The sequence below is a fragment of the Equus quagga genome, unplaced genomic scaffold (assembly GCF_021613505.1).
Source record: "Equus quagga isolate Etosha38 unplaced genomic scaffold, UCLA_HA_Equagga_1.0 203_RagTag, whole genome shotgun sequence".
Taxonomy (NCBI): Eukaryota; Metazoa; Chordata; class Mammalia; order Perissodactyla; family Equidae; genus Equus; species Equus quagga.
The window spans coordinates 7,636,189-7,656,150 of record NW_025798627.1 but is presented as its reverse complement, the minus strand read 5'-3'; the positions used below and the strand labels follow the sequence as shown (position 1 = coordinate 7,656,150).

At 40.4% G+C, this 19,962-nt stretch overlaps 1 protein-coding gene across 7 annotated transcripts in view; it reads left to right on the top strand.

Annotated features, from left to right (window-relative positions):
• The window catches only part of LOC124233468 (unconventional myosin-Ib), a 180,001-nt gene that overhangs the window by 149,656 nt on the left and 10,383 nt on the right, over window positions 1-19,962 (top strand). For 5 of the 7 annotated variants that reach the window (XM_046650573.1, XM_046650577.1, XM_046650574.1 and 2 more), the window contains exons 18-27: window positions 1,673-1,873; window positions 3,539-3,632; window positions 4,751-4,900; window positions 8,165-8,233; window positions 10,009-10,095; window positions 10,375-10,461; window positions 12,243-12,329; window positions 15,437-15,511; window positions 16,932-17,066; window positions 19,421-19,527. In XM_046650573.1, coding sequence (XP_046506529.1) covers window positions 1,673-1,873; window positions 3,539-3,632; window positions 4,751-4,900; window positions 8,165-8,233; window positions 10,009-10,095; window positions 10,375-10,461; window positions 12,243-12,329; window positions 15,437-15,511; window positions 16,932-17,066; window positions 19,421-19,527 — 1,092 coding nt within the window. The remainder of the gene's footprint in view (window positions 1-1,672; window positions 1,874-3,538; window positions 3,633-4,750; window positions 4,901-8,164; window positions 8,234-10,008; window positions 10,096-10,374; window positions 10,462-12,242; window positions 12,330-15,436; window positions 15,512-16,931; window positions 17,067-19,420; window positions 19,528-19,962) is intronic. The other 2 variants (XM_046650580.1, XM_046650581.1) reach the window with 2 other exon arrangements.

The following is a 19,962-nucleotide window of genomic DNA, read 5'->3' as shown; positions in this document are numbered from 1 at the left end:
CCTGGTTTGATTGCATTCAAGTTAGAACATATATTAGGTAAAGATCCTAGTTTCACAAAAAAAAAAAAACATGAAACTTTCTATGATCAGTTGCTTTTGTTATTCTCAATTAAGTAGAATTTTAAAAAAATTATTATTTAACTATACTTTATTGAGGTATGCTTTACGTGAAGTGATATGCACAGGTCCTAGGGGAACCACTCTTACTTTTCGCTGTTGTATTCATTTTGGTAGCCACCGCCCAGGTGAGGTCATGGGACGTTATACCAGCCCAGAAATTCCTTCATTCTCCTTCCCTTGAGTAGTTTAAGGCATCTCTAAGACGTCTTAATAAACTCCAAGCTTGTGAATATATTGTCATATTTTTTTTCTAGAATCTTTGTAGTTTCAGATTTCATATTAAGATCTATTTTTTTCTGTATAGATGTCCTGTTGCTTCAGCACCATATATTGAAAAGAAAAAAAAAATATCTGTTTTTCATTCAGTTGCCCTGATGCTTTTATTGAAAATCAGTTGAGTGTATGTGCAGGGGTCTAGGTGTCAGACTAGGTGGAAAACTCACGAGTCTGTTCTACTGATTTGTTTGTAAAAAAAGAAAAAGCATAAAACCTCCAAGGCCAAATAAGATTTAACTGTCCGCATATTATATATGTGTGTGGAATTTATTTGACAGTTGTAATTAGGCAGATGTAACCATAAATGTTTAACAATGTATTAATTAAGACACAGAGATTGCTGAAGATCCAAAATTGGCTTAAAGAAGATTGACATTTATTTTTTATATAGCTTCTAAGTGTAAGGACTCCAAGGCTGATAGAGCAACTCCTTCTGTTTTGTGGCTCTGGTGTTTCCAGGGTATTTCCCTCATCTATATGGTCAGAGAGGGCTCTCTACCGTGTCAACAGTCTCAGCCCACAGTTAGTGGGAGAAGAACAAGGGGAGAGCAAGTCCCTTCCTTTTAAGGACACACCCAGAAGTGGCATACGAATTCTGATCCTAGTGATCAGAATTTCAGTCACATGGCCACATCTACTTGCAAAGGAGGCTGGGAAATATAGTCTTTCCCAGGGCAGCAAAGTGCCCTATTAAAAAGGGAGATACAGGGATATGGGGAGATAGCAATGTTTTTAATCTTTTCGTTGAGGTATATAATATGCATAAAATACAGTACATTCCAGGAGTCTTAATTACAGCTTGTTGAATTTTTACATGTGTATACACTTGTGTACCCCCATCCAGACCAAGATATAAAACGTTTCCATCATCCCAAAAGGTTCCCTCGTACCCCGTCTCTGTCAGTCTCCACCCTACCTCTCCCCAGAGGTAACAGCATTACTGATTTCTGAGCATAGATTGAAGTTTTGTTTGAACTTCATAAAATGGGATCATAAAATATGTACTCTTTTATGTCAGAGTTCTTTCACTCAACAAAATGGCAGTGTATTTATCCATATTATTGTATGTTTTAATTTATCCTTTTTTTATTGCTGTGTATGTAGTGTTGTGTTAGTTTTAGGTTATTGTAAAATGACTTGAAATAATTTCAAAAGAAATGACTAGATTTCCCAAGAGTAATAAATCATTATTTCACTGTGAAGTAATTATATATAGTACTTTGTAAAACATGGATGCAGACAGAGTTTAAAACCTAAAATTTTCATAATCTTTTAGGTGTATCAAACCAAATGATAAAAAAGCAGCACACATCTTCAACGAGGCTCTAGTTTGTCATCAGATCAGGTACCTGGGTCTTCTGGAGAATGTCCGTGTGAGAAGGGCTGGCTACGCCTTCAGACAGGCCTATGAACCTTGCCTAGAAAGATACAAGATGCTTTGTAAACAAACGTGGCCTCATTGGAAAGGACCAGCAAGGTAAGAAATTCACTGATTATATTTAATAGTGAATTTTTAAAGCATACAAATAGCGTGTTGTTTCCTTCACATGCTGTTAGGCAAAACAGAATTCTCTGGAAAATTGGATGTAACCTCAGTTTTGGACCCTCTTCCATCAGGATACCCTTTTGTGCCAATTCTTGATTAATTATAGAGGTCTCGAGTTTCTTTAAGGTCAAAACAGGGCTTATCAAACCCACATTTGGAACTTGTCTGTAATAGAATTTTAAAAATATGCCCATGGCAAGTTAGTTGGAGGCAATTTGTAATTGATGGAATTCATAAAAGGGTAGCGTTAGAGCCATCTTGGATCCCTTCTCTCAGCTTTTGCTTTTCTCTCAGCTTGTCGTGTTTACCCTGGGGAATTAACCCCAGCGAGAGTCGCCCAGGTCTGCACCAAATGAGAAGCTGATACCTGAGCAGATGGGGTTCAAAGTGTCAGTGTTACTGCTAGTGAAGCTGGTTTGGAGAATATGGCTTGGACCTGAGGCCGTACGGCTTTAACTCACCTGCCCTGAGATGCACTCACCCATCCAGGCCCAGGCAGAGCACTGGACCGCTGCAGGCCCATCCCGTGGAACAGCCCCTGTGAGCTCTCCACACACAGAGAGAACTTGTGTGCTGGTGGGTGGGCTGCTGCAGAAGAAAAATCAGGCCTTGCTTGTGCAGTGACCTTCCTTCTGCTCTCCCCAGTCAGAGAGGTTGCCCCTTCTCTGCGGGCTGTGGAACCTCTCTCCTGACTACTACAGGAGGGCCGGCATGCCTCTTTTACAAGCCTAGGCAGGAACTTTGGGATTGTCATGTCACTGTACTGTGTTCCCTCCGCATTCTTGCTGGACCTGGCCTTTCACAGGAACATCAACAGTATTAGACACACACCACATATTACGAGAAGATATAGAAACTCCAGGCATACAGTGTGGTCTCGGATGTATCATTCAATACCCAAATAATGTAGGATCTGGGTACTCTTTCAATCCTCACCACTAATTTCCAGGATATTGTGATCTGTGTATATCATAATACACAGAACATGGATTTACTCCATGCCTGGCACCTAGTCCCACAGGTTAGTGGGGTGAAATTTAGTTTTAAAAACGGATGTCAAAACCAGGGTCCAGGATGGAGAGGTCAGAGCCAAGTCCAGGCCTTGCTCCCGCCACGTAAGGCCCACATTCCTTTACACCCCATTGGTCTGGCACTTAGCGCTCGCTCAGGCCCTGCCCACACTCTAAGGGGCAGGAGCAGTGTTGAAAACATTTTCAAGAATTGACTGAGTAGGTTCAAAATAGTTCTGAGTTTCTTGCACTCCCTCTTGGTCCTGGTTGGTATATCGTTACAGGTATATTTGAGACAAGTATTGCCTCTGCTAATGAAAATCAAGAAATTGGCTTTAATACCACATTTTCTTCGATGATGTAGTCCTGAACCCAAATTTACTTTTTTAGCATCTCCTGGATTTGGTTTAATTTGTGGAATTCAGTTTGAAAATTCTTTGATAGAAGGATGCTAACTGAAAGAGCAATTACACTTGGAACTGAAGCTATTATTTTTTATACTACTAAGAACCTGATATCATGATTTAGGATAAGATAAACTATTTTTGTAATTCAGAAAACTGATTGTTTTTATTTATTTTTATAGGACTGGTGTGGAGGTTCTGTTTAATGAATTAGAGATTCCTGTGGAAGAATACTCCTTTGGTAGATCAAAGATATTCATCCGAAACCCAAGAACAGTATGTAATCGAAACCTTTACACCCTGAACTTATGTTATAACCATATAGGCAAGTTCTTAAAGGATGTTTAACTTCATAACATTACACTGGATGCTACCAAGAATGCCACGTTCTTGTGTTTATCTGTAGATATCCAAGAGGATGGGCAAGTAAGGGGTAGTGGAAGACCATATATATTTTCTATGAAACATCAAAATCTTTGAACTGATAGATCGTTCTGCACTTAAGAAATCATAAAGAAACTGTTAATACAACAATAAAACCTCTCTAATTGATAGGAATTGGAGGTAAATTCAGTCTGAATTTGTCATACCTTAATTATACAATAATTTTAGGAAAGACCGCCCAATTATTTAGAGGTACATGAGGGCACTCGTTAAAATTTTTTTTTTTTGAGGAAGCCCTGAGCTAATGTCTGCTGCCAATCCTCTTCTTTTTGCTGAGGAAGACTGGCCCTGAGCTAACACCCTTGCCCATCTTCCTCCACTCTATATGTGGGACGTCTACCAACAGCATGGCTTGCCATGTGGTGCCGTGTCTGCACCCAGGATCTGAACCGGTGAACCCTAGGCCGCCAAAGCAGAACATGCAAACTTAACTGCTGTGCCAACGGGCTGGCCCCCTCAAGTGAAAATTTTTTTAAAGTTAAAAAGAACACTTAAAATTCTACTTAGTAGAACTCCAAGGGAGTCTTTTTATAAGTGATTAGACTAGCATGAAGTTTAATTAGCATAGCAATTGATTGGTAATTTCGAAATTTAGATATTTGGAAAGTGTTTAAATTGTTTAAGAGAGAAACTTTGCCGGCATCGTCCTTCCATTAATAATTGCATCCTTGTACATAGTGTGTAGGTAAACCGAAGCTCAGTCCAGCCCTTCTCTGATTTGTCATAAATTCTAATGACCATAATCTAAATTGTGGATCTTGTGTGAATTCATCAAAATCGTTTTCTCATGGGCTGTTATCCGTATCATGTATAATTAAGACAATTACTCATTCTTTTTCTCCCTGCGATTGACTCCAGCATCCTGACATTGTACCTCCAGAGAATGTCTTTCATGTATGCCATGAGTTTTGAGTGGATTTTTGATAAATCCATCTATCATTTCTTATTAGTTATTCAAACTAGAAGACCTGAGGAAGCAGCGTCTAGAGGACTTGGCCACCCTCATTCAGAAGATTTATCGGGGGTGGAAATGCCGCACACACTTCCTGCTAATGAGAAAAAGCCAAATCGTGATCGCTGCCTGGTACAGGAGATACGCGGTAAGTCTCCGACATTTTGTCTGTAATAACAATGCGAATTTGCAAGTATTTGTTATGTGCTTAACTATGTATCCAATTTTTACATATTTAGTCCTCCCAACAACTTCAGTGAGATGGCTGTACTTTTTGGTCCATTTTTTAAAGATGAGAAAACTAAGGCATTGAGCTGTTAAGGGATATGCCCACGTCACACAGCTGTGAAGTGGCAGAGATGGGTTTGAATCCGGGACAACTTCAAAGCTCAGGTTTAGTACATGACGCTGTTCCACTGCTATAGATGTGCACAGTGGGCAATCTACATCTTGAATTTGGTCATCAGATTGGAAGAGAAAATGTCATTTAACCCTTTGGCTATCGGAGGGTCAATTTTCCAAAATAATTGGCTGTTCTCTGTTTACTATAGCAGCACTGAGAATGGCTTTAATTCCAGAAAGCTAATGCCACATTTTAGTAGAATTCTGGGTTTGGTTGAAGGGTTGGATTTCCTTTAGTCCTCAGATGTGTAGCCCTATTAACTATGGGAAAAGATTCAATAATAAAGTATGGTTACTCAATTAACATGGAATTCTTTTTGGAATTTCCATGCTCACTTGATTATAGATACTTCATTGGAGGCATCACACAGCTTTGAGGGAAAACCTCAAGGTTTGCCCTCAGACTCGATCTTGAGTTGTGTTCTCACAAAATAAATTTTGGTGATAAGAACACTGCTTCCAATTGCTTTTTCATTCTGTGCTTTTTCACTAGAGAGTGAGTTGGAAAATGAATGAAATTAGTAGTCAAATCTCCTGTAGGCTGTTCCTCTTTCTCAGCCGTGGAGAGGTTTTGCTGTCAGGCAGTGTACAATCAGGACATAATTTATGCTGACCTATTCTCATGTAGTACATTTTAGTGTATTATTTCCAAGTTTTAAAAGTTAACGAGATACTTAAATGATTAAGCTAAAGAAAAATTGCCTGATCTTTAAGAGTATCTTTAAAGTTGCTTCCTCTAGTTAAGAGTAGAACTAACAGTACAAGTGTTTAAGTGCGAACCTATCCAGCCACGTTAACGACAAATTGATTCATTCCTGCGTGTTCTGCAAAGGCGCGGAAGACCGTTGTCACCAGCCTGGCTGCACGTGGCCCATGGTACTTGGCCCTTCTGCAGATTCATAATGCTCTATTTTCTGTTTGCCTGAGAAAGGGAAGACCAACAAGTCAGTCCTCAAGGAACCCTTTTTATCGTTTCTTATTTTGAGATCATTCAAGAAAATTCAAGGTTGGAAGTGTGCTGAATTTGTCTGTCTTGAATTCTACAGATACTTTTGAAACCCCTCCTCTGCCAGGCTCTGGGGATAGCAAAGTGAACAAAACAACCTAATCCTGACCTCACAGAGTTTATATCTAGTGAGGGACAATATACATTTAAACAAATAAATAATCAGAGCAGTTACAGATTGTAATAAGTGCTAGAAAGGAAATAGAGAACTGGGATAAAGAATAATGGGGAGACAGGATATACCTTTAGATAGACGATCAAGAAGGAACTTCTGGAAGGGGCCTTTCATCAGAAAGATGAGAAGAAACAGAGAGCCAAGAAGAGCAAGTGCTTTTTGCACCCTCTCTCCCAATGTAGAGCTTTCGTATCTCGAGATGAAAAAAAGTCACCATATGTGTCGTTAACTCTTGATGGTGAGAGTCACGAGCAATATTAATTTTAGAATGAAAACAAGTAATAGCCCAATTTTTAGAAAAAGTATTAATTTGGCTCTAGTGTTATATCTGTTTCAGAATTTGAACTATATACCTCAACCAGTTAACTAGCGTGTTATCCAAGCCAGTGATTAAATCCAATATTTTCTCTGAACTGAATAACTCGAAGATTTTCCGAATGCTCATTTCAGTTACTGATTCTTTTAAAGTCCATATTCTGTGATATATTTCATGGCTCTTTGAGATGAATTTTAAAGTGAGGTAGAGGTATTTTCAAGCCTTTTAGGAATTAAAAAAAAAAAATTGAGGTGTCAAATGAATGTCAGAAGGGATGGTCAGATATTGTAGGTATAGTTCGATCTACAGCCATGGAATATTACTCTGTGGGGAACCTTAGAGACTGTCCAGCTCCTTATTTAACAGATGAGGAAGCTGAGGCCCAGAGATGGTAGTGATTTGTCCAAGCTCTCGGGGTTCTCCTTATCTTTCTCTCTGGCATCCTCTTCTGCTGCTCATGTGTTGATAACATCATCCCCCATTTCCTCTCATCTTCCAAAATGCAGCCTGGCATCCTGGAAGGCGTGTCTCCCACCTCAGAGGAAGGGAGCTGAGCAATCTAGGGCTTGCACAGAGTCACAGCATGACTTCAGTACTGTGTTTGAAATGCTGTGAAATTTCATTGCAGATGCCCACATTCCAGTGACTCTTCTGCATTAAATACAGTAAAAGGTCACTTTTCTAGGGAGTGTTCCAGCAGCCTCCACGCTCTGAGGCATCAGCCCTGGAGGTAAGAAAAGGCTCTGGGCACTGAGCTGGCTGAGCCAACACTTGGCCTGGAGCCTTCTGCTTGGAGCCTCACTGGACCGTCTTTAACCTTCCTCACCTGGACATAACTGCTGCTGCCTCTGAAGCTGCCTGCCACGCTCTCCTCCTCCCAGGACTCTGTTTCTGTTTTACACTGCGGACTTGTGTCCACTGCAAGCTCTTGAGTGCAGGGCTGGAGTCAGATTCACGTTTATGACCTTACAGTTCTATTAAAGGACTTCATGCAGAGTAGGAGCTCAATAAAGTTGAGTGGTTTGATAGAAGTTTGCTTAAATTCGTTAGCGGATTTCCTAGCTTGAGGCAGAGTAAGAACAGCAAACCTGAGAGGACTGGGGATGTTAGAGGCTGACCCAGTCAGCAGCATGGTGAGTCATGGCAGCCGGAAGAGGGAACACAAAGGCAAGTGCAGAGCTCAGTGTGTATTCATTCAGTAGGCACTTAGTGAGTATCTGCTGTGTGTCAGACCCTGTATTATAAAGCATAGTACAAAGAACAGATGTTAATGGTGGTTGTGAGCCATTTAGAAATTATTAATTACATTTAGCGTACTTGAAACATACATTGGATTAGCTGTAATATTTTAGATTGATATTTTGGTTTCTTCATATACTAGTTCTCAGGTGGCATTTGGGTGATCAAGAGTTAATTGCACAAAGTGAGCAAATGCCCCTTTCTCAGTCCTTGTAGTATGTGTATTACAGACACGTAAGGAGAACTGCTAACGTTGTCCCCTTTCATCCTCCAGCAACAAAAGCGGTATCAACAGATAAAGAGTTCTGCCTTGGTAATTCAGTCTTACATCCGGGGTTGGAAGGTGAGTTTCAAAGAAATGAGCCTTATTTATTTGGAGTTTCAGGTTCTTCACAAAGGATGATGTCTGTAGACTTACTCTGCAGGGGAGCGTTCCTTGTCTCCTGCCTACCCTGTAAACAGTCAGATGGAAAGAATAAATATTATGGGCCAAGCTGAAGCCCTTGTGACCACGTCTTGGCCACTTCCTTTTAACCGACTTTCTTTTCAAGAGCATTATTCTCTGAGCAGGAAGTCCTTGAAATAATACTGTCCATGATTTCAATATCCTCTTGCCCCCTGTTTGCAAGGGAAGTTGTAGTCCAGAAGGCTGTCTCCCACTGTGCCTCTGTAACCGTGAGTCCTGCCAGACCTCAGCACCCCCAGCCCAATGCCTTCCATGACTTCCTGGTGACCGTCTTGCGGGCTGCCCCATAGTGATTGAAAGATCCTGAGCTCTGACTGTTCTAGTGGGGGGTCACAGTGGGTGACTTGGTTCCAGTTCCTTTCTGCCAAAGCTTGATTCAGGGGTCAGCAAACTACGTACAGCCCACGGGCCAAATCTAGCCTGCTACCTGTTACCCTACAGCTTGAGAGCTAAGAATGGTTTTTATATTTTTAAAGCATTTGTTTGAAAAAAAAAAAAGACGAAAAGATTTCATGATGTAAAAATTATATGAAATACAAATTTCATATAAATATATACATATATGAAATACAAGTTCACATAAATAAAGTTTTATTGGTATGCACCCATCGTCATTTATTTTGCATCTTGTCTGTGGCTGCTTTAGTGCCACAACAGCAGAGTTGAATAGTTGTGATGGAGAACATATGACCTGCAAAACCAAAAACACTGACCATCTGACCTACAGAAAAAGTTTACTGACCACTGCTCTCGATCAAAGATAACTTCAGGGCCTGCTCTGACCACTTGCCTGTTGGGAGACTTTGTGGAGTAGGCTGGATCCAGAGCGGCTGCTTCAAGGTAGTTCTCAGGCCGGGAACCCCTTCCCAAGGTAGAGCCGTGGGCCAGGAGTCCAGCGACGTCAGTTGACCGTTGTCTAGGCCCATGGGCCACCCAAGGGCTTGGTAGCTGTCCCACGCAAATGCCAAAATACAAATCCAGGCACGCAGAGTAAGTGAAGTTGCTGCTTGCAGGCTCTTCTTTGACCTTGTTGCTGAGGCCTGGGTGCAGGTCTCTGATCTAGAGACCTTTAGAGGAAGGATTCAAAGTCCACCTCCAAATCAGATGTCCTCCTGACCCCTACAAAATCAGTTTCCAGCAACTGCTGGAAAGAAGCCACTGGGTTTGGACCAGTGAGATAATTTTGTTATAGTAAATTTTTAAACATCTCTTTTGAATAAAAAGTACAGTTACAGTTACATTCCAGATAATAATAATAAAAATGATCAAATGGATTGTGCTAGACCATTGGAGATCCTCTGACCATACTCTGAGAACTGTTCTTTCCATCTGGTGTGCACCAGCTTGTATTGCTGTGGTCAGATTTGTTCCTGTCACATATGTGGGCATGGGGGGCTGCTGTCGCAGTCTGAGTGGGGGCTACCCTGTCATGCTTGATGTCTTCATTTACCACCTTCTCTAGTCCATCCATTAGTCCATCTCATAGTCCATTTCAGCTAATAAGCCACTTCCCCTTTTCCTTTCTTTACATTTATTGATTTTTCACTTGAGAAATGGGTATTATGATCATCTCTTCAGGTATTTTTTCCAAGTCACTATGGATTCCATTATTTGGTTAACTTTCTATTTTTCTGCGTGATTCTGAACCTTAGGCCCGAAAAATCCTGCGGGAGCTGAAGCATCAAAAGCGCTGTGAGGAAGCAGTCACCACCATTGCAGCATATTGGCATGGTACCCAGGTAGGCCAGAGACGCCCCAGGACAGCAGTGGGTCAGAAGTAGTGTGTGAAACAATGACCCTCTTATTCGGGGACAGAAAATGTTTCACTGGCTTAAGCTTCTGAGCACGCATTTGCCTCTCGCTCTTTCCACCATTTTGGTGTGGGGTGGCGGCACACGCTTTCGCGTTGACTACTTGGTGGTGATCCATGTCTTTCTTCTTCTTTCTCCATTGGGAACCAGCAGTAACCTTTCCTGCCTTAAACTTTTCTGTAACTGCTTTTCAAATGCATCACACAGGCACGGAGGGAGCTGAGCCGGCTGAAGGAGGAGGCTAGGAATAAACATGCTATTGCAGTTATATGGGCTTACTGGCTTGGATCGAAGGTACTCGATACGCACATCCCATCACTCCGTCCTGGAATCTGCAATAATCAGTCCGTATCTCTAGCATCTCAGGGGATGAATGACTCCAGTTAACAGTGGCTCACACGGGTGCATGTCCAGCAGCTGGATTTAATAAACCTGGAGATGTTAGTGCCAGTTGTGCACGTGGGAAGCTTAAGCATGTGTAGGAAAAGACAACTAACTGTGTACTAATGAGGCTCTGGTGTGGTTGCTCTTTTTTTTAAACCCTTAAGTAACTTGCACGTTTAGTTTCTTTTTATTTTTTCCCTTTATTCCCCCCCGACATATACTGACAGTTTTCTAGGGGTATTTTTGTGTGTAGGGGGCATGTTGGGAATGTTAAGTTTTGGGCTTCTATTGGTCTTCCATAACGTGTTGACGATAGAAATGCCTTTCACGCATGCCATAAAAAATATTAATCCATGAGAGAAATTGTTTGTTAGCCTCACTGTAAGAGCTATTGATTATTATCAGCAAAATATTATATGTGAAAAGAATTATCATCTGTGATTTGACAGAAAGCTATGTTCATGCAAAGCTAGCTCTAATTGCCGCTGAAGAATCTCAGGAATTTCAGCATCAGCTGTTTGTTTTCAGCAACAAAGGCCTCCTGAAATGCTCTCAGTAATCCCCAGGCAGAGCTGTGGGCTCTGTGAACATTTCACATACCCCAAGGGACCAGAGTTTTAGATGTTTTTGTTATTTAGAAAAATCAAAGGTCATCTCTGCTAAAAATGTGTATTCCAGTTAGAAACACAAATACCAATATAGCCCGATCTTTTTAAGTCCACCTTGTCAGCATTATAAGCCCATCTTGTGAGAAAGATAAGAAAAGTCAACACTTGCCTGCATAAAGATCTTAACTTGCCAAAAACTAACCAAAGTAGTTCGTTTGTGTTTTCCCTCGAAAACCTGTGAAGAGCTAGTTCCTTGAGTAGACTGAGGGAAGTGGTCCCAGCAGAGGCAGAAGGACTCTTAGATGGTTCTTCCTGGATTTCTCCACTGAATGAGCTCATTTCCCAGTCTGAGGACTATCACCTAATGAAAAATCAATGCCTGTCTGTTCCTGTCTTTTAAAATAACATGCCTCAGATTGATTTTTCCCTAAGATTAATTTTTAAACTTATAAATTGTTTCACTTTTTATCTTGCTTCAGTAGATTTCACTGTTTGGCGCCTTAGCTGATATTGGATTTTGATACGTGCTGTTTCTGATTTTCTAACTGGAAAGAATTTGGAGTTTTGTTTTTTTTTGTTGGAACTTCGGAGAAACAACCTTATTCCCTTCCAAGTTCCTAAATAGTTGTTCACCAGAGATGTCTTTTTATTCCAAATGAATGAACTCAGGGATTCCCAGTCTCCGGCCCCTGGGCTGGCAGCGGTGGGATGTCCACTAAAATCCTTTGGCACCCCTCGCTGTTCTGCAGCTTTGATAACTAGTGAGTGTGGAGAAGGAAGTGCAGAGGGAGAGGGAGGAGGGAGACAAAAGGAAAAGAACGGAAGTAAGGGGGGGAGGAGTGCTGACCTTGGGTACCTCACAGATTGCCCTTCTCTGGAACAGAGCCTCAGGGCACTAAAAATACGCGGGACTGCTCCCGCCTGACTCTGATTCTTTGGGTTTAAAAGATTATGCACCATTCCTCTATCATTCTGAAATCCTTGTTCATAAATGGGCTCTTCTGTTTGGTGGGGTGTCTTTTCCCGTCATTTGTGCTGTCTGCGTTGGGCTGTCTCTTTTATTTACTATCTAAAACGTTCTAGGCTCGAAGGGAGTTGAAACGCTTGAAGGAGGAGGCTAGGCGTAAGCATGCGGTCGCTGTCATTTGGGCTTACTGGCTTGGACTGAAGGTACTTCCTCACCCCCTTCCTTCTGCCCAGGGTGAACTCAATGAAGCCTAGCACCTACTAACCCGAGAAAACCATTGATTATGCTTGCTGATGGTCTGCACAGTCTTGACAATGTCGTCTTGCCTAATTTTGTTTCTTTTTGAGAACAAACCTACACACTAATGTTTTCTTTTATTGTGATGTATTTCTTTAAATGATAGATTTAAAGGAATAGCAGTGTGGCATATATTATCCAAGAGAATTTGTTATCCAAGTTCTGTTTTATGTTATCTTTATGAGAATTAAGTTTTTTTCATTCACGAGACAGAATTTGAGTAGTTGAGCTACCAGCTGACGCACCGTCTGCAATGACCAGCCTCTCATGACAGGCTTTTGTTTCTCTTTATCCACCTATTCTGTTCCAGCGGTGGCTCCTGGAGCAGAGCTTTCTTCAAACCGACCACCATTCTAATTATTCAGCATAGAAACCAAAGGGTTTTGCACATTTTGATGAGTAAGATGAGCAGTGGGGTTAAAGAGAACTTCGGTTTCAAATGCCTGCTAATTAGGGCAGGATTTATTTCCAAGTGGCGCTTACTGCTTTAGGGAAGGACACGCATAAGTAGATATGACTCTGAGCTCTGGAAAACCTTTGAGAACTACCTTAGGTAGTGTAAGGATTTTGTCTTCCTAATATTCAATAACTTGTCGCCATAGGGAGTCATCCATATTGTCTTTTTGAGATAATTAGGCCCCTTTTTGACACTATTCCTCTTTATTATTTTTACTTTAATACTATAACAATTCATCTTCTTATAAATATTTGAATATTATCCAGGAAACCATTGCCTCTGAATCTGAATAGCATTAGCAGTGTCCTTAAACTCTGCTTTGAACAGTCTGTGTTTTTCCCTGAAAGGTTAGCCTGTAAACTTTTGGTAAATTAACCTTTTGATTAAACTGAATATTCATCAAGGAATTTTTGAAGTAATTAAGAAGTAACTTAAATACGAATTTAAGATGTTCTATTTCAAGAATTCTGAACAAGTTTTGTAACTGCTTTTTTTAAAGTCAAAACTGAGGGTTTTATTTCCTATTTTATTCATATGTTCTAATTTGCATTCTAATTTTCATGAAAGAAAGGAATAAACACTGAGTCAGGATTTTTGCTATCTATAATGATTTCTACCAGCAACATCATGTTTATCTTCAGTTTTCTGGGCTTAATAAACTGCATATCATTTCAAAAGCACTTTCATATTAGCAGTGTGTGCTAGTAACCTATAAACCAAATTCAGTTTGTAGGTGAATGCTGTTTATTTTCCAGTTTCTAACAAAACAGATGTGTCTTAGTATGTTACATTATTATTGGTGTGAAACAAGATTAAACTTCTTTGAAGTCCAATAATGTAGTAATTTCTTTTTAAAGAATTATGTTGATATGAGCAGTAGTTTTGCCCTTTTAAATGATCTGATTCTTGTGGAATTGGTTACAAAGTTCAGCAGACCCTTTTAGGACTCCCGGGGCGTGTAAGGGGAACTCCTTCTGTATGTCAGCATGCTGTCACCAGGCTTTGTCAGTGCGTAGCTGATTTCAGGAGAAAGGGCCTGTCCTGTCAATATCAAAAAGCATGTTGCAATGAGCTCAGTTACAGTGAGGTTCAACTAAATGTAATAGGACTTCTAACATATTTCCAAGGATATGTTTTCGTGAACCTCACTTTAACGTCTCTGCTTTCCTACGCTATTAGAATGTCAGGAGCCAATTAATAGGTACCATTTTTCTTCTCCCGGTCCCTTACCTTATAAGTTTGAGATTTGAAATGGTTCCAAATCTAAAACTCCGTGGCTGAGAGAGAAATGATAATCAGTAACATAGAATGTGAATAAAAGGAAGAGCTGCCTATGGGGTGTATGGGAGAATTTTTAAACCTTAATAATCTGCAGGTATAGAGGAGGGGTGTGGCGCTCAGATGTCCAAAGGGAGCAGGCTGGTCCCATGCATGAGGGAGGGTTAGGAACGAGGGGACCTCATGCCGCCTGGAGCATGCATCTCTCCTCTAAAGGCAGCAGCAGCTACTCTGGTCTTCTCAGCCCTTGTCATGTGGGAATGGGGCTCTCTGTTGCTAGATCTTAGCAAATTTTAAGAAAAACTTGCAGTCTGAATTCCTCTGTGAAGCTCTTAATTTAAAATATGCTTATAAAACATTTTTCTACAAACCGAACTTGCTTAGTAGGTTGCTAGCTTGTAACTTCTAATGTAGAAACATTTTGAACATGTGCTATTAAACCTGGAAAACTAGAGACAAAAGAAAAACGTTCATAATGTCTGAATTATTCAAATAGGCTAATATTTTGCTAAATTCTAACTCTCCCATTTATAGCTGGATGTAATAAATATTTTACATGTTTTTCCCTCAATTTCAAAATATAACTATTTCATTCATTCAGCAAACACCTCACTCAGTTATTTTATTTGTTAGACATTAGTTTACAATGTAAATACAACTACTTAGCAAGGAATAAATAGGTAAATTAAAACTATGATATGATGTTGTAAGTGCTACGATAGTATTCAGTAGAAAATTTCGTGTGAGGATGAGAGAAAAATTGATGTAAGTAAATGGAGGATAATGTAGTTCAAAAGCTTCTTTTTAAGTACTTTTTTTTACTCATATCAGTTCTCAGTTTACAGGTCTAAAGTCCTATCTTTGTGTGCAAGCCTTTTGGAACTGCAATATCGTTCTTCAGGCATTTTTTGCCTTTTAGGGACAGTTTGAGGCAAAAATTACCTTATATAATTTTTTCTGAAATGTATTTTGATTTGTGACGAGTTTGCAGCTATGCCTGTAAAGTTTTTCTCGTCAAGTCATCAGACTCTTTAAAAACTAGTTAAGAGGATTTAAAACATCAAAACATTCTTGTATCATCACTTTGCATCTCCTAATTTATTTTTCTCTGACTTAAAATCCACTCTCTGAGTATGCTTCAATTATTTTACTACATCCAGAAAGGCACGTGTAAATTTATTTGCTCCACCTCTTTTCATATTTAATAGAGGTGTGTCATCTTTATGGGTATCTGCTGGCCACACTTTAACCTCTGTATTCTGCTTCTTCTTTCTAAAGGTACGGAGAGAGTACAGGAAATTCTTCAGAGCCAATGCTGGAAAGAAAATTTATGAATTTACTCTTCAGAGAATTGTAAGTTTACACTTTTTATATGGCTAATTAGCGTTATTGGATTAACCTGTTAACAGTACCAACTCAGGAATATGTGACTTATTTGGTAACTGTTAAATCATAACTATGACACTAAGAGATTGTGACTGTGTTTTAATCATTTCCCTCAATTTTTGGCAGACTTGTGTCAGAGTTAGTAGTGGCTCGTATATGATTAATAAAATGTTTTTCTTCTTTGACAGAAAGAAAATACTTTGGGGAAAGTGAGCCTAAGAAAGCCAAGTGTCTTAGTTCAGGCTGCTGTAACAAAAATACCATAGATTGGCTGCTTAAACAATAAACACTTATTTCTCACAATTCTGGAGGCTAGGCAGTCTAAGATTCGGGGTACCCACATGGTCTGGTTCTGGTGAGAACCTCTGGATAGTTTCCTGATGTGGCAGAGAGAAAGAGACGCAAGCTCTCCTATCTTCCTATGAGGGCACTAACCCCATCACGAGGGCTCTACCCTCAGGACCTCGTCAAAACCTAATTACCTCCCAAACCCCCGTCTCCTAATATCATCCCTTTCGGGGTAAGGGTTTCCACAGAGGAATTTGGGGGCAGTGCCTGACATCTTGCCCTGCTAAACTGCCATGAGCTGCTGCAGGGCGAGCTTGGTAAACAAGTGAGTGGCTGGAGGGGAGAAGGAGAGCGAGGCTGTGTCAGTCTTCCAGGGTGGGTTCTGAAGTTCCCCTCTGTCCTTCAGAGAAGTTGATGTAGTGGTGAAGCTTGCCAACTCTGCAGCCAGCTTGCTCTGCCGCTTACAGATTTGTGACATGAGCAACTTTCTTAACTTGTGTGGAACTCGTTTCATCATCTGTAAAATGGCGATGATACTGGCAGGAAGCTGATAGAGTTGTTTTAAGGATTAAAATGGGATAATGATATAAAGCTCTTAAGTGCCTGGCCTGTCTTAGGTCCTCTAGAGCAGTGCTGTCAACAGAACTTTCTGCAGTGCTGGAAATGTTCTCTGTCTTTGTGGTACAATAGAGTGGCCACTAGCCATGCATGCCATTGAGCACCTGAAAGGTAACTAATGTGACTGACAAACTGGATTTTTAATTTTTTTAAATTACTCAAAATTTAAATACAAATAGCCACACGTGACTAGTTGGCGACCTATTACATGGTACAGCTCTCTAGTGTCAGCTGGTAATAGTTTTGATGTTAATATTAATATTAGTTAGTGTTTTTCTTTTCTCTTAACCGTTGGTGGAGCTTAGATTTCCCAATCAATGCGAAGAGTAGAACAGAGACTTTCCAGAGAAGTTACAAAGTTTTATGGACTAAAACATACTAAATTCCACTGAAGACTGGTTTGTTTGATTCTGGTTTTACAAAACAATGTCTTTTCTGGTATATTTTACTCATTTGATATTTTCTGTCACTCCCAACACAGGTGCAGAAATACTTCTTGGAAATGAAAAATAAGATGCCCTCCTTATCTCCAATAGATAAGAATTGGCCATCCAGACCTTACCTATTCTTGGATTCTACTCACAAGGAGCTAAAAAGAATTTTCCACTTGTGGAGGGTAAGAAATGTCTCGTTATATTTTTTCAGTGACTTTTTATCATATATTTTGGGTGTTTGCGAAGTGTTATGTAAAAGCCCATTTTTACCATGTTCGTTCTCTAGCCTCAAGGAGAATGACTTGAGGACGTTGGTATTTTTGAGTCGTGCACTGTGCTTGGCTTTCTGTAGGAAATCCTAGAGCAGCCAGGTGGCCCCACGGTGGTCTCCCCTCGTCCACGGTTGGAACAGAGAGCGTGTGCCCGCATCGTCTTTCCCTTCCAGGTCACAGCTGCGTTCAAGTAGTTGTTTTTTTTCATCTTTATCTGAAGGAATATTACCAGAGATCGAAATAATAAAATTTGAATATCTTCAAACAAACGATGTAGTTAAATCCTGCAAATCATAGGGGTTTACTTTGTAAGATTTATTGAACACATAGACATAGATGTGAACACACAATTTTTTTTTTTAAAGATTTTATTTTTTCTTTTTCTCCCCAAAGCCCCCTGGTACATAGTTGCGTATTTTTAGTGGTGGGTCCTTCTAGTTGTGGCATGTCGGATGCTGCCTCAGTGTGGCTTGATTAGCGGTGCCATGTCTGCGCCCGGGATCCAAACCGGCGGAACCCTGGGCCGCCAAAGCGGAGCACGTGAACTTAACCACTGGGCCATGGGGCTGGCCCCTGAACACACACATTTTGATAGGCTGGAAAAAAAGCTTTAAAGCCCCCCCAAAGACATTAAGGAGATTAAAATTTCCTTCCACTTGAATTAAAGGGAAGCTGAAAATCTATTAGATGTAGCCTTATATTTTGGCTTACTTAATTTTATAGGAGAACATAACATGTAATTTAGGTATTGCCCAGTGTGGGGTACATGGGGTATTTGTATAGACATTGACCTTTTCAATAACTTAGTTGGTAAATGGAATGCTAAACATGTACACGTATCAGATATAATAAAATCGTTAGATTAAAAGCCTTGTATTTGGTAAGTGAATGATTGATGGATTCCTCTTCCGGAAACTCTTCTGTCCTGCACTAGGCTTGTTCTTTACCAGGATCACGTATGTGTTAGAGAGACATCATCACTGATTGATGTATTGCTTGGTAGCAGCACAACGTATGAAACTGGATTCTGAGTTCTGTTCTCTAACTTAGTGAGTCAGTTTTGTGAGATTCACCAACATTTCAGTGTTTCTCTCCCCTCTTAAATCTCACATAGAAACTATTTTCAGAAATAACTGTGGGGAGCTGCTAATGCCGGGATCTGCTCTGCCTCCACCCTTGCCTGGCTCCCAAGTCTCGCTTCTACCTCCTTGGGTCGGGGGTGGAGAATGAGAGGGATGTGTTTTTTCTTGAAAGGTGGGGCAGCAATGCTAGCATTCCTTTATACAGTTATGTTGGGGCTTCTCAACCACACCTGTAACTGAATTTCTTAGAGTTCATCTAAAAAACCTGGCCCTGCCCCTCTACCCGCCACCCCCCGCCCCCCCGCCGTCTCCTTGCAGTGCAATCTCAGAATCAGGGTGAAAAGGAGGTTTCTCAGGTCCCATGTCCACAGTGTACAATTAGAGTGAGGGATGTGGAGTTTTTCAAACTATAGGTCATAGCATATTTGTGGGTCATGAAATCACTTTAGTGGGCTACTACCAGCATTTTTAAATGAAATACACCAGAATAGAAAATAATGGAGTACACAACATGTAGAAAGGGTATTTTTTTATGAAAGATAGGCACCTGAGCTAACATCTGTTGCCAATCTTTTTTCTCTTTTTCTTCCTAAAGCCCCTCAGTACATACTCTCATTGTGAGTGCCTCTGGTTGTGCTATGTGGGACGCCGCCTCAGTGTGGTCTGATGAGTGGTGCCATGTCCGAGCCCAGGATCCAAACTGGCAAAACCCTGGGCTGCCGAAGTGGAGCATGCAAACTTAACCATTCGGCCATGAGTCTGGCCCCTTCCAATCTTTTTTTTTCTAGTAATGTTTTGTGACGCTTTTGTGTCGGTTGACTATATGCGTGTGTGTAAATGTATGCACTGGGTTGTGTTATATGGTGTTTTTCTTACTGCGAATCTCCGTAAAAGAGTGTGACAGCGTCAGGACTGAAGGATGTCCGGGGACTGACATCATAATGCGGGAAGACAGTACTCCCAGCAGGGCCCTTGTCTGTTTCCAAGAAGTATCACCAATTCTGCAGTACAAGCAGTGAAACCACAAAGCAAAAATGCTTCTGGCCTTGTAAATGAATATTTCATACACATTTACTCTTATTCTTGCTGCTGTTAAATTGACTTAGCATATTGAAGAATGAGTAATGCTTTATTTAAAGAAGTGATGTCTTATTTTTCTTTTCTTCTTTTCATATCTCACAGTGTAAAAAATACAGGGACCAGTTCACAGACCAGCAGAAACTTATTTACGAAGAGAAACTAGAAGCCAGTGAACTCTTCAAAGACAAGAAGGCTCTGTACCCATCCAGGTATTATGGCTTTGCTTTACCCATAAAGTCAGTATTTTAAACGTTTCTCAAATATGTTCGTAGGTCTTTTCTAGTAGAGTCTGATTTCAGTAATACATGAGAGATTTTTAAGTTTTTGAATTATTTTATGAGGAGCTGGATATGAACACACATAAACACATTTGAGCAGTGGCTTTCAAAGTGTCCTTGAATGAAACAGGGTTACGTTGGTTGATTTTACTCCATTGGCATTAGCTCAAACACTTCACTAAATAATCAGAAGTCGCCATTTAAAATGAAAATTGTATAGGCCATTAAGATAAATTTATATTGTAAATTCCTATTAGTTTGCAGAGACTAGGCCAATTTCTGTTGGCAATATAGTGAAATTGCCATTCCAGTCTTCCTACTGTAACAAGCTGGGTCAGAACCTCATTTGTAAGATAAATGAAGAGT